This window comes from Oryx dammah, unplaced genomic scaffold, assembly GCF_014754425.2.
Source record: "Oryx dammah isolate SB20612 unplaced genomic scaffold, SCBI_Odam_1.1 HiC_scaffold_23, whole genome shotgun sequence".
In the NCBI taxonomy this organism is placed as follows: Eukaryota; Metazoa; Chordata; class Mammalia; order Artiodactyla; family Bovidae; genus Oryx; species Oryx dammah.
The window spans coordinates 39,692,502-39,707,353 of record NW_024070207.1 but is presented as its reverse complement, the minus strand read 5'-3'; the positions used below and the strand labels follow the sequence as shown (position 1 = coordinate 39,707,353).

General features: G+C 44.1%; 1 protein-coding gene across 5 annotated transcripts in view; it reads right to left on the bottom strand.

Moving 5' to 3' along the window:
• Nucleotides 1-3,650: 3,650 nt before the first annotated feature.
• ZNF75D (zinc finger protein 75D) overlaps nucleotides 3,651-14,852 on the bottom strand; it is a 26,724-nt gene continuing 15,522 nt past the window's right edge. The window contains exons 6-8 of one of the 5 annotated variants that reach the window (XM_040266207.1): nucleotides 6,429-6,505; nucleotides 4,974-5,065; nucleotides 3,746-3,984 (exon numbers count right to left, since the gene is read on the bottom strand). In XM_040266207.1, the coding sequence (XP_040122141.1) occupies nucleotides 3,843-3,984; nucleotides 4,974-5,065; nucleotides 6,429-6,505 (311 nt within the window). In that variant the 3' untranslated portion in view covers nucleotides 3,746-3,842. Of the gene's footprint in view, nucleotides 3,985-4,449; nucleotides 4,616-4,973; nucleotides 5,066-6,428; nucleotides 6,506-14,852 lie in introns of those variants that run through there. The other 4 variants (XM_040266209.1, XM_040266210.1, XM_040266206.1 and 1 more) reach the window with 4 other exon arrangements.

Below are 14,852 nucleotides of genomic sequence, written 5' to 3'. Positions count from 1 at the left end.
TGTGTGTGTGTGTGTGTGTGTGTGTGTGTGTGTGTGTGTGTGTGTGTCTTTGGACGCCAAACTTTGGTGTTGGTCCAAGACAGAGAGGAAAAAGCTGCCGGCAACTGTGCCTCCCAGAGGCGCTGGTGGAAGCTAGACAGGCAGGCACGCCACCATCCTGAACCCACAGAGGCCAAAGCACTTCAAACAGCTCTATCTGAGCTGGAGTTGGGCTCATGGACTGGGACTTGGCACCAGGGACACGCTGACTCCTGCAGATTTTGTGTATTGTTGCATGGGGCGCCAGGTGCCTTCACCAGCTGTTTTGGATGGTTTCCCAGCCAAGATGGTCTGCGTTTGACCCCAACTCCCAAGAGCAAAAAGTGGTCCTCATTGTGAAACCAGAGTAGTTTCTGCAGCTAGAGCCAAAGGAGGCCCAGCTCCAGGGCCTGTCATCTGTGCTTCTGTGGATTCCGCTGCTGGTCCCTGGAATCACTTAGGCAGCTCCTTGAGCTTTGCCATGGATGTGTGCCTTTGGCTGGAGAAGCGCATGGAGCAAGTCCTGAAGCTGCTGGTGATGGAGCAGTTCCTGGCCATCCTGTCCCAGGAGACCCACAGCAGGGTGCACATGCAGCTTCTGCACCATCCGATAGATAAACTTGCCAAGAAGCTGTGACTCTTTTAAAATGCATGCAGACAGAGCTTTTGAGAATGAGGGAAGAGGTGACTGAGAAAGAGATGTTTTATGTGCGCTTCGGTGACCCCAACTGGGACATCACAATCTCTTACTTCCCCTCAGTAGTCTCCTGAGTAGAAAGACATGGGCAAGTGACTTTGTAGTTTAGTCTGGAACTTTCATCCTCCAGATTCTACCCCCAACCCAAGCACACAGAGGAACAGTGTAGAGTGCCTGTCTTCACAGGGAGGCAGGTCACTGCTGCAAATAGTCAGTGTCATCTTGGATCAGAGGGGTTTGGATCCTGGCTCTGCCTGCTGCTCAGTGGCAACGTGACTTGGGGCAAATCACTTTCCTCTTTGGGCCTCAATTCCCTTTTGGTAAAATGGCATCTGGGATTTTGAGGATTTAAGGGAGACCATCGTGTACATTGGAGAAGGAAATGGCAACCAACTCCAGTGTTCTTGTCTGAAGAATCCCAGGGACAGGGGAGCCTGGTGGGCTGCCGTCTCTGGGGTCTCACAGAGTCGGACACGACTGAAGCGACTTAGCAGCAGCAGCATGTACATTTGGATCACATAGTCGATGCTTAAAACTGAGCAGGCCCGGTGCAATTTCTGCTTATGGCACACCCTACTGTTCCTGAGGCTGACACAGGAGATCCTCTTGAGCTCAGGACTTCTGGGATCCAGGTGATCATCCACAAGGGCACATCCCAGCAGCAGGGGACCACCAGGTGGCCTATAGAGGTCAAAATTGCCCTGCTGATCAGTACCACACTGTGCCTGTGAGTAGCCATTGCCCTCCAGCCTGGGCAACATCACGAGACCTCGCCCTCTACCAACAAACAAACAAACGAAGTTGTTAGGTGTTGTATTAAGGTCAGCAGTCAGGGCTGTGGAATGGCCTCACTGACAGGATGGAGCATGGCTGCTAACGAGAGAGTTTCTGAAGTCAAGGTGGAGTGAATGTGGAGTGAAAGACCTCAGAAATGGTGGTTTGGGGTCTTTCTGGAAGGGAGGAGCATGTCTTCGAGTCCCGCTTTTAAATTAAACTTTTCATTTTGATATTACTGTAGACTGACAGGCAGTTGAAATAAATAGAGATGTTTCTTTCCCCTTTCCCTCATTTCCCTAGTGGTGTGAAGTGAAAATCGCTCAGTCATGTCCAACTCTTTGCAGCCTCGTGGACTGTAACCTGCCAGCCTCCACTGTCCATGGGATTCTCCAGGCAAGACTACTGGAGTGGGTAGCCATTTCCTACTCCAGGGGATCTTCCCAACCCAGGGACTGAACCTGGGTCTCCCGCATTGCAGGCAGATTCTTTACCAGCTGAGCCACCAGGGAAGCCCTAGTGGTAATAACTTGCAAAACTGCAGCACAAGGTACACCCAGAATATTGACATGAATACAGTCGGGATACAGAACAGTTAGTTCATCACTGCAAGGGCCCTCCTGCTTTTCTTTCATAGACTCACCCTCATCTTGTCCTTCCCATCCACCCCTCTCCTACCCACTCCCAAACCCCTCACCCCTGGCAACACCCACCTGTTCTTTTCTAGAAGTTTGTCATTTTAAGAATGTTTTATAAATTGAATCATAGTTTGTAACCTTTTGAGATGGCTTTTTCCCCATTCACCATGATTCTCCAGAGACTTATCTAAATCCTTCTGTGTAACAATATCTGTTCCTTTTTATTGCTGAGTAGCATGCTATGGTATGTATGTATCACAGTTTGTTGAACCACTCACCCACTGAAGGACCTGGGGGTGATTTCCAGCTTTTGGCTATTACAGACAAGCTGGTATGTGTGTGTGTGCTAAGTCACTTAATTCGTGTCCAACTCTGTGACCCCATGAACTGTAGCCCACCAAGCTCCTCTGTCCATGGGGATTCTCCAGGCAAGAATACTCGAGTGGGTTGCTATGCCCTTCTCCAGGAGATCTTCCCCACCCAGGGCTCAAACCCTCATCTTTTATGTCTCCTGCATTGGCAGACGGGTTCTTTACCACTAGCACCACCTGGGAAGCCCCAAACAAGCTGGTATGAACATTTAATTGTTGAATTATTTTTATGGTTGTTGCTTTAAAATCACAGTCAGATAATTCTGATGCCTAATTCATTTTGGAGTTAGTGTCACTTGGTTGTCTTTTGTTATTCAAGTTGTGAATCTCCTGCTTCTCTGTATGAAGGGTGATTTTCCATTGTGTCCTGGACTTCTGGTGTCATGTTAGGAGACACTGGGTTCTCTGGAAGCTTGGTAGTGTAGCAGGTAGTCTCCCTGTTTGGGTTTGGAGAGCAGGCCCTGGCCTCCTACTCTGGGCTGTGGTTGTGTGGACAGCGTGATTTTCAGAGCCTTTGTGGGGCCTTTGCCTTGCTTGGTTTATTGCAGGCTACTGGGGCTTCCTTGAGTTCCTGGGGATGCTGCCTGGGGAAATGGAAGGAGTTTTCCCAGGCCAGGCCACCTTGGGATTCTAGGTGAGGGAAAGGATTCCCTCTGCTGCCTCCAGAGACAGGAATGCTTGCTATGTGGGGAGCTTCTGGAGGCAAGAGACAGGGACCAGTGGGGCTGGGGAATATTTCCTGGGCCTGGGCTCTTTGTGGCCTGATTCCCTTTGCTGGTGCCTCCCAGCAGCAGAGTGTCTCTTGGGGGAGTGGGGAGGGCAGTTTCAGGCCCAGCAGAGAAGCAGTGCGCTTCCTTGGCAGTGAATGGCAGTGAATGTCTGCCTAGGGGACAGGAGTCTTGGGTCCTTGAGTGACCTAGAACTACCCAACTATTCCCTTGACGTTTTTTTCAGATTAAAGCTGAAAGAAATCTGATATGAAGTGTGATCTCACCATGAAATCTGATATGAAGTGTGATCTCACCATCTCCACTGTGTCTGAGAGCCCCTGCAAAGACTGTTAGAATGAATAGAATTTCCTCTCCAGTGTAACCCAGGAAAATTATATCAACATAAAAACATATCAAACTAGAAGGACTGACAGGCATCTTTCATTTTAACCAGTGAAACAAGGGAGGATTTTGTTATTTTACTTTTTTTTTGCATTTTCCAAGATTATGGACAGGCATAAGCAGGTGGGTTATATGACTTTTTGGCAATGGCCAACTCCACCCTGGTGCAGCTTGTGTCAGCATCCACAGCCATTTGGACAAATCCAGATCATTTCTGTGCCTTCCCAGTTGCCTACCAAGTAAAAAACTGTTTATGTTTTTGGAAGCCAGGGTGGGTTTGGTATGCACGTGTTAGGACTGACTTTAGAGGTTCCTTTATCCATGACTGGTTGATTCCACAGACAGCTTTCAGAAGAGAGCACAGCTGAGAGGGCCTGAAAAAGATGAGGAAACCCACTTAATCCAGTGGACCGAGGGACTTCTTGCCCCACACCCCTGCCACCTTCCTGTCACACACACTTGCTTTCAGCAAGTGGTCATAAGATATTGCTTTGGGGCATAGTATAATTTGAAATGTCAACCTTATCATTTCCTTCATTCTGTCATATACATGGGTCTGTGTTGAGAATCTCTGTTATATTCCATTGACATATTTTTGATTCTTGTTTTAGTCGCTAAATCTATAGTATAGATTTTCACATCTTGAAACAGCTCACAATCATGGCTGTTTCCACATGTTGTTTAGTTGCTCAGTTATGTCAACTCTGTGTGACCCCATGGACTGTAACCCACCAAGCTCCTCTGTCCATGGGATTCTCCAGGCAAGAATACTGGGGTGGGTTGCCATTTCCTCCTCCAGGGGATCTTCCTGACTCAGGGATCAAACACGCAAGAGGATTCTTTACCACTGAGCCACCTGAGAAGCTTTCACATCAATTCTCTTTTATTTGATTGAATAAACTGTTCATTTCATGGCAAAATCCTGTTGAGGTTCATGATTGTGCTCACACTGAATTCAAAGATGTATTTTGGGAAGAACTGATAGGATGGCAGTAATTAATTTTCCTATCATGCATGAAATGGTATTTTTAGTCTTAAAACAGAAAATAAAAAGCTTCAAGCACATTTCTCTCTAGTTTTAAAAATGATATTCATGTGTGTTTTGTAGTCAGTGTGAAATGGACACATCATTTCTGCTATTTCATATTTTATTGTTAGAGCACATATCTTCTTTTACATATTTAACTTATATCCAATAGTTTTTATAAAATATCTGGGTGAATAACTTGTTATTCCAAAGAGACAGCCACTTAAGACAAAGGCAATTTTTCTAATTTCCTTATGTAAATAAATTATAGTATATCAATAGTATGAAATAAAATGCAGCTACTAAAAATGGTGAAGGGGTCCTCTATGTACTGACCTGGAAAGAATATCCAAGAAATGATAGTTGAAGAAATAAACTTGAAAAACAATATGTGTCTTAGTATCACATTTGTATTTCTTCAGAGTCATCTATATTGATAAAAGTAAATGCAAAGAATAAAATCTGAAATGTTTACAGCAAGCAAATGACAGTTCTTCTGGGGTAGGAGTGTAAGATGGGGGAATACAGAGAAGGGGTAGAGAGATGGATTATTAGTTGATCTCTGTAGATGTAATTCTTGTATTTTCTACAAGAATCTATAAACGTGAGTCAATTCTATAAAACTATTTAAATAAAAAAAAGATTTCTGGAAGCATAAATTTGAGACACAGAGAGGTGCAAACATCAAGGCAGGTTGACCCAAATTCAGCCTGTTTTCTCCAAGAAAAGAGCACTGGGGCTCAGAAGAAAGATATCAAAACCCCCAGACAAACAAACAGTGAACCAACCTGTAACTAGAGTTCAAGGCAAGGGCACAGACTTTGCCAGGGAAGACTCTCTACCAGTCTGTGGCTTTAAGAGGTTCTCATTCAGGAGAGAAAGAGAAGGTGATGATATGCATTCCCCAGTCTCAGGCTTCCATTTTATGAGGAATACATTCCTGATAAGAACAGCGGCAGCAGCAGCAGACCTCTGCTCAGGGTGTCTGTCTGCTAGGCACTTCTCCAAAGGGCTTAATATACTCTGGCTCATGTCATGTCATAACAGCTTTGGTGGGTCCATTGTCACGCCCACTTACCCAGAAGAGGGCACTGAGGTACAGGAAAAGCATGTAATTGGCCCAAGGTCATACAGCTGGTATGTGGCAGAACCAGGAAGTGAACCCAATTTGTTTGGCATAAGGGCCCCAGCCTTCTACCCCTTCAGTTTGCCTCCTCTTGATCCTTATGGAAGACGAGGAAACAATTCCCATCCCTCTATTTGTTCTGAACATTGAAAACAGTATCTTAGTGCCTTTACATGGTCCTACATGGTTGAGAGGAAACCTGGATGGCTGAGCCTTCCCCGCCACTCAAGGAAGGGCGCACATGGCCTGGGTCCCTCGTCCAGGCATCCATATCTCTGTTTCCTCAGTTGTCATGTGAGACTGAGCAGGGCAGCCAGTGTGGGGCCAAGTCACATTTCCTCATAATAGTCATTTTAGTTCCTTAAACAGTAGCACTGTAAAAAACACAAAGTCCAGTCTTCACTGTTAATAAAAACATCCCGTAGAAATCTATGTCCTACTTTGAGACAATATCCACATGGGTCACACACTTTTAACATTAACTATCTAGTTGTTCTATATCAGAGACTCACAAGGTAATACGGCGTGAGAAGTCTGACCACTCACAACTATATTTTCTACAATTTAACACCCCATTTATGTGAATTGGTATTTAACAAAAAGCAATAATTTGAGACTCATTGCCAAGGCTGGCAATGAGATCAAGGAAGTGTAGAGAATCCTACCTTGAATTGAATTGCCTTGAAGCTTTCACTGGATGATTGGATCTTGAGACCATAATTGCTGACATTACCCAGCAGACCTGTTGAAATGCAATGAACATAGTTAGGATACTTTTTGTATTTCCTCCCGTGGGAGAAGTTTTAACAGAGAGATTTTGCTCAAGTCAAGGAAGAGCCAGGACTTCCCTGGCCATCCAGTGGTTAAGAATCTGCCTTTCAATGTAGGGGACAGGGATGTGATCCCTGGTCATGTAACTAAGATCCCACATACTGCGGGGTAACTAAACCCACATGCCACAACTACTGAGCAAACGCACTCTGGAACCCACAGGCCACAACTAAACAGAAGCCCACCCACCACAGCCTGTACTATTTTTTCTATATAGGTGTAGAATCTCTTGGACTTCTCACAGGTCTTTGATTTATGAGTGAAGACTCTTGAGAGTCCCTTGGACTGCAAGGAGATCCAACCAGTCCATTCTAAAGGAGAGCAGTCCTGGGTGTTCTTTGGAAGGAATGATGCTAAAGCTGAAACTCCAGTACTTTGGCCACCTCATGCGAAGAGTTGACTCATTGGAAAAGACTCTGATGCTGGGAGGGATTGGGGGCAGGAGGAGAAGGGGACGACCGAGGATGAGATGGCTGGATGGCATCACGGACTCGATGGACATGAGTTTGAATAAGCTCTGGGAGTTGGTATGGACAGGGAGGCCTGGCGTGCTGCAGTCCGTGGGGTTGCAAAGAGTCAGACATGACTGAGCAACTGAACTGAACTGAATTGGCTTTTGTACCCTTACAATATAGGTTCTAAATTAACTTTAGGATCTGTTCATATGCACCAATTGGCAAAGCTTCATAGCCTTAATCAGCACCAGGCTTAGGAAACACAGTTATACCTGGAGGTCTTCACTAAATTTTAAAAAGGAACCTATTATTCTTAGGGGAGAGTTACCAAACACAAAAATAGAGGACAAAAACTATGCCTCACTGTAACCATCAGAACTGTTGCCTTGCATAAATTCCTCCATAGCCCATTACCCTAAAATATGCTCTGATTTAATGAAAAATAAAGTCTTTGACACAATTTGCTCTATAAAATGGAAGACCTTGAACCTTCAATCCCACATAAAATAGTTAATACAGTCCAATACAAATTAAAACAGGATGTTATGGGTTGAATTCCCCCCCCACCAAAATATGTGGAAATGCTGACCCTCTCTGTCTGTAATTTCCTGCCAGTTGTGTACAGTCATGTGCAAATTATAAGTTAAATGTACAAGGACATAAGTGTACCTTGCCCTGGGATCATCCTCACATACAGTTATCAGAATGAGCCATTATGCAGACCCAGAGCTCCTAGAATGCCAGGGCCACCTGAGGAAAGGAACTTTTATAGCTTTTGTGAAGCCTCCTAATGGTCTGCCCCCAAATCCAACTGAGTACGTTGACTAGCAACTGTGCCATGAAAGGGAAGACAGAAGCAAAAGTTTCAGAGACTGATTGGTACTAGGTGTGACCCAACAATGATGACTGGAATTAATCAGTTTGATCACATTAATTCCTTTTTAAGTAAAAGTCTAAATCCATATTTAACACAAAGGAAAATATTAATGTTCCTTTGGTAAGTATAATCGAGTCTAATATTTCTTAAAATATTAGTTATAACTTAAAATTTTAGAATAAGCTTATTTAGTATTGGAGAGATGTTGTTGCAAATGAAAGCACTAACCAAATCAGTACCATTCAGTCATTACAGGATATACCTTTTGGAGTTGCTTTCTAGGCATAGTAAATATTACATATGATCAAGTAATTAATATGCAATTAGAAGTTTCTTACCTATTACCTTTTTCTTCTCTGCCTTCTTTACAAATGGTCTTATAGTGGATTTCACAAGGCCTGGAATATGGCCCACCCAGATCTACCTGATGTTTATCTACTTAAAATCTGCATTTTTAAACAGACCTTAATGATCAAAGTAATTCCTTCTTTGATTATGCCAACTATTTGTGTTCATGGATTGAAAGATTTATTGATAGAATGACAATACTACACAAAGCAATCTATAAACTCAATATGATTGATCTCTATCAAAATTTCAACAGCTCTTTTGGCAGAAACAGAAAAGCCAACCCTAAAATTCCTATGGAATTGCAAGACATGCCGATAATCAGAACAACATGGAAAAGGAGGAACAATATTGAGGACCCCTACTTTCTGATTTTTTCAACATTTGTCATAAAGCTATTGTAATCAAATCAGTATGGTACTGGCATAAAGACAGATATATAGACAAATGAAATAAAATTGAGAGTTCAGAAACAAGCCCATACATCTACTATCAAATGATTCTTGACAAGGGTGTCAGAATCATTCAATGAGGAAAAATAGGCTCTTCAAAAAATAGTGTTGGGATAATTGTATATCCACATGAAAAAGTCTGAAGTTGGACCCGTACCTTACAATACAACCAAAAATTAACTCAGAATGGATCAAAGACCTAAATGTTAGAGCTAAAACATAAAAATTCTGAGGAAAACATAGGTCAAAACTTCATGACCTTGTGTTTGACAATGGTTTTTAGATATAGCACCAAAATCATACGAAATTTAAGAAAAAAATAGGACTTCGTGAAAGTAAAAACTTCTGTGCAAGAAAGTGATGCATTTCTCCAGAACAGGAGAAAGTATTTGCAAATCACATATAGGGTAAGGTTCAAGCATCCAGAATATATAAGTAACTATTATTTATTATATATAGAATATATAAAAATAACTATTACTTATAATAATAGATAACAGAATATATAAATAACAAACTGCAAAAAAAAACAACCCAATTAAAAATTGGCAAAGGGCTCAAACAGACATTTCTTCAAAGAATATATACATATGACCAACAAGCACATGAAAAGATGCTCAATTATTAGTCATTGGGGAAATCTAATCAAAACCACAATGATAGGTATAACCTCACATCCACTAGAATGGCTATAATGAAAAGTAAATGGACATTAACAAGACTTGGTGAAGATGTGGAGAAATTGGAACCCTTGTACTTGGATGGTGAGAATGTAAAATGGTGCATATGCTGTGGAAAACCATTTGGAGTTTGCTCAGAAAGTTAAACATACAACTACCATGTGGCCAAGAAATTCTATTCTTAGGTATATACCTAAAAGAATTGCTTTTTTCAATTATTTTGAGGTGCCTGCCAGCCTCCTCTGTCCATGGGATTCTCCAGGCAAAAATATTGGAGTGGATAGCTATTCCTTTCTCAAGGGGATTTTCCCGACCCAGGGACCAAACCCGGGTCTCCTTCATTGCAAGCTGATTTTTACCATCTGAGCCACTAGGGAATCCCCATTTTGAAAAGAGGCATCCAAATATGTGTACATGAATCTTCATATGGTACTATTCACAATAGCCAAAAGATCAAAATACCCCTAATGTCCTTCAGTGAAAGAATGGATACAAAATATGCCTATCTATTCAATGGAATCTAATCCAGCTATAAAAAGAAATGAAGAACTGACACACGCTACAACACTGATGGACCTCAAAAAGTGTACCTCAAAAACTGCTACAGTTTAGTAGCACTTAGTTCATTCACTATGCTGTGCATCCATGACATCCATCAACTTTGAAAACACTCTCATCAACCCAAACTCCAGCCTCCTCAGCCTCTGGAAAATTTATCTGCTTTCTGTCTCTATGGGTTTACCTCCCCTGGGTATTTCAAGTAAGTGGAATCATATGTGACCTTTGGTGCCTGATTTATTTAGCATATTGTGTTTTGAAGTTCATTAATATTATACATCAGAGAAGGCAATGGCAACCCACTCCAGTGTTCTTGCCTTGAGAATCCCATGGACGGAGGACCTGGTGGGCTGCTGTCTATGGGGTCGCACAGAGTCAGACATGACTGAAGTGACTTAGCAGCAGCAGCAGCAGCATATTATACATGTGTCAATGTTTCAGTCTTTTTTTGGCTAGATAATTACCCATTGAATGGATATGCCACATTTTGTTTAAGAAATCAATTCCAGAAGAATTATAGATCTAAATATATAAAGTAAAATAATACAACTTGTAAATGAAAACATGGGAAAATATCTTCATGACCTTGGGGCAGGAGATGATTTCTTCACCAAGATTCCAACAGCACTAATAATGAGGCTTCTTTGGCTCCTCAAACACTTTTCACTCTGGGGTGGGGCACCATGGTGAGGTCAGGGCAGGGGAGGGTGGTGGGAGGCTTGAGGGGAAGGGAAGGTGGGAATGGAATACTGTCCTTTGGGTCTCCCCAGATCAGTTTTAGGAAGAAAAAGATATGAAACTAAGGATTTGGAAATAGATTCTTTTATATATTTATTTTTGGCCTCACTAGGCAAACTCTTAGTTCCCTATTCAGGTATCAAATCCTCACCCCCTGCATTAGGAGTGCAGAGTCTTGACCACTGGACCACCAAGGAGGCCCCCAAAATAGATTATTTTAAAACTATCTGTGCCCCAGTCTCCCTTGGGCAGTCTTTGGGTGCCCCCCAGGCATAAGTGAACCTTGGTTTGAAGCCTGTTGGACTAAAGGACTCATCAGAGGTAGCTCCTCAGACAGCATCTCCAAGAAGCCTCTCTGGGCCTCGAGCACCCAGGCTTCTGCTGACTGGCAGGGGCTAGGGAACTGCAGCACTCCAACTTCTGAAGAGTGTTCTCCTTTATCAGAGGATTTTGGACCTGCCTGTGCAAGGATATTGTTGCTGTTTAGGCACTGAGCTGTGTCCGAGTCTTTGCAACCCCATGGGTTGTATCCCACCAGGCTCCTTTGTCCATGGGATTTCCCAGGCAATAATACTGGAGTGGGTTGCCATGACCTCCTCCAGGGGATCTTCCTGACCCAGGGATCGAACCTGTGTCTCTTATGTCTCCTGCATTGGCAGGCAGATTCTTTACCACTGAGCCACCTGGGAAGCAACAACAAAACAGACCATTGCTAAAAACGAATTCCTAGTCCCTAGTCCCATGGGAGATAGCCAAGAGATCACCTTTTGAAAGTGATGACACTTCCTGAGATGCCACTGCCAGGGTGAAGGTACTGTGATGTGTGGAGAGAGGGTCCTTAGTCTCAAGGCTTGGATCTTGGGAGACTCTATTGCAATCCCCCTTCTGCCTCAAAACCCTGGAAAGGAAACCATCTAAGCTCCAGTTGCCTATTCTGTAAAACCAGGGGAATGGTCTCCCTGGCTTTTCCAAGGGCCCTTCAGCCCTAATGCACTACAAGACTTGAGGAGTCAGGGACACAGCTTTAAGTAACTGCAGCAGTAATTGTGCCTAAAGGCTCAGGGGTCACAAAGACTTTCAATAATCCACAAAAGTTACCGCCTAGCTTCTCAGAGAAATGCCCACATACTCAGAATTTTGAAAGTCCTTTGAACTCATCCATGGACCACAGATAAGGAAGCCTTGCTTCCCAGACTTGTGAAAGACCACTGAAGGGAAGATATATTGTTTTCATACTGATCTATCCCGCAGGGATGCGGGCTCCCAGAGGGGCCCTGGCCAGCACAATAGACAGAAAGGCTTTGGCAAGGGAGGGGCGAGTCTTTGTACAAAGACCATTAGGAGCCTGGGCCTGGGTAGGCCTGTGTCCACTGAGCCTGAAGACCTGAGAATTTTCTCCCTTGTTGTGAATTTTCAGAAAGGTTTCACCCGCTGTGTCAGGATCTGTGGGAGTAAGGGCTGGACAAAGCAGAATATGAGCCACATAGACTGCCCCCTGCTGTTACATTTCTCTCAGCTCACATTCCTGCTTACCTGTTTTAAGGGCATTTTTTTAACTTTTGTTTTGGGGTATAGCCGATTAACAATGTTGTGATAGTTTCAGGTGCATAGCCCAGGGACTCAGCCATATGTGTACACGTGTATCTATTCTCCTCCAAACTCCCCTGCCATCCGGGCTGCCACACAACATTGGGTAGAGTTCCCTGCGCTCTACAGTTGGTTATCCATTTTAAATACAGCAGTGCGTACATGTCCATCCAAATCTCCCTGCTGCTGCTAAGTCACTTCAGTCATGTCCGACTCTGTGCGACCCCATAGATGGCAGCCCACCAGGCTCCCCTGTCCCTGGGATTCTCCAGGCAAGAACACCATAGTGGGTTGCCATTTCCTTCTCCAGTGCATGAAAGTGAAAAGTGAAAGTGAAGTCGCTCAGTCGTGTCCGACTCTTAGTGACCCCATGGACTGCAGCCTTCCAGGCTCCTCCACCCATGGGATTTTCCAGGCAAGAGTACTGGAGTGGGGTGCCACTGCCTTCTCCTCAAAACTCCCTAACTATTCCTTAAAAGCAAACAATAGACAGTTAAGATGGCTATTTTTCAGTCTTGGTAAGGGATTAGATGTTTCCCTGTAGGTTTACTTTTTACACACACACACAAAATGCACAGATAGCTTGTGCCTGTACCACCTCAACTTTATGTGAGAACCTGCACTGGCTCCAGCATGGGGAATGCCCAAAAAATATGGTGCTGACACTTCAGTGAAGGGGGCATAAGGTTAAGAAGAAAACCCACAATAACACCCGTTAGGGAAGCTAAGGGCCTCCCCAAGGGAGGGCTGGGGATGGCAGATATATGGGTACTACCTGAAGAGAGAACACTCTCAGCCATGAGATCTGTCACCAAACTCAAGTTCCTCTGAGGTGTCTGCAGCCCAGGGGTTGGAGTCAGTTCTTTCCTGTCACCCCCGGTCACACATCAGAGCCTAAGGATGGATGAGGGAAACCTCTCTTGGCGTTTCCTGGCTCTTTCTCTCTGCTGCTGCTGCTAAGCCGCCTCAGTCGTGTCTGACTCTGTGCGCCCCCTTAGACAGCAGCCCACCAGGCTCCCCCATCCCTGGGATTCTCCAGGCAAGAACACTGGAGTGGGTTGCCGTTTCCTTCTCCATCTTTCTCTCTCAGTTAAGTTCAGTTCAGTCGCTCAGTCGTGTCCAACTCTTTGCGACCCCATGAATCACAGCACGCCAGGCCTCCCTGTCCATCACCAACTCCTGGAGTTCACTCAGACTCACGTCCATCGAGTCAGTGATGCCATCCAGCCATCTCATCCTTGGTCGTCCCCTTCTCCTCCTGCCCCCAATCCCTCCCAGCATCAGAGTCTTTTCCAATGAGTCAACTCTTCGCATGAGGTGGCCAAAGTACTGGAGTTTCAGCTTCAGCATCATTCCTTCCAAAGAAATCCCAGGGCTGATCTCCTTCAGAATGGACTGGTTGGATCTCCTTGCAGTCCAAGGGACCCTCAAGAGTCTTCTCCAACACCACAGTTCAAACGCATCAATTCTTCGGCGCTCAGCCTTCTTCACAGTCCAACTCTCACATCCATACATGACCACTGGAAAAACCATAGCCTTGACTAGACGGACCTTAGTCAGCAAAGTAATGTCTCTGCTTTTGAATATACTATCTAGGTTGGTCATAACTTTTCTTCCAAGGAGGAAGTGTCTTTTAATTTCATGGCTGCAGTCACCATCTGCAGTGATTTGGGAGCCCCCCAAAATAAAATCTGACACTGTTTCTACTGTTTCCCCATCTATTTCCCATGAAGTGATGGGACCAGATGCCATGATCTTCGTTTTCTGAATGTTGAGCTTTAAGTCAACTTTTTCACTCTCCTGTTTCACTTTCATCAAGAGGCTTTTTAGCTCCTCTTCACTTTCTGCCATAAGGGTGGTGTCATCTGCATATCTGAGGTTATTGATATTTCTCCCAGCAATCTTGATTCCAGCTTGTGTTTCTTCCAGTCCAGCGTTTCTCATGATGTACTCTGCATAGAAGTTAAATAAGCTGGGTGACAATATACAGCCTTGACGTACTCCTTTTCCTATTTGGAACCAGTCTGTTGTTCCATGTCCAGTTCTAACTGTTGCTTCCTGACCTGCATACAGATTTCTCAAGAGGCAGGTCAGGTGGTCTGGTATTCCCATCTCTTTCAGAATTTTCCACAGTTTATTGTGATCCACACAGTCAAAGGCTTTGGCATAGTCAATAAAGCAGAAATAGATGTTTTTCTGGAACTCTCTTGCTTTTTCCATGATCCAGCAGATGTTGGCAATTTGATCTCTGGTTCCTCTGCCTTTTCTAAAACCAGCTTGAACATCAGGGAGTTCACGGTTCACGTATTGCTGAAGTCTGGCTTGGAGAATTTTGAGCATTACTTTACTAGCATGTGAGATGAGTGCAATTGTGTGGTAGTTTGAGCATTCTTTGGCATTGCCTTTCTTTGGGATTGGAATGAAAACTGACCTTTTCCAGTCCTGTGGCCACTGCTGAGTTTTCCAAATTTGCTGGCATATTGAGTGCAGCACTTTCACAGCATCATCTTTCAGGATTTGAAACAGCTCAACTGGAATTCCATCACCTCCACTAGCTTTGTTC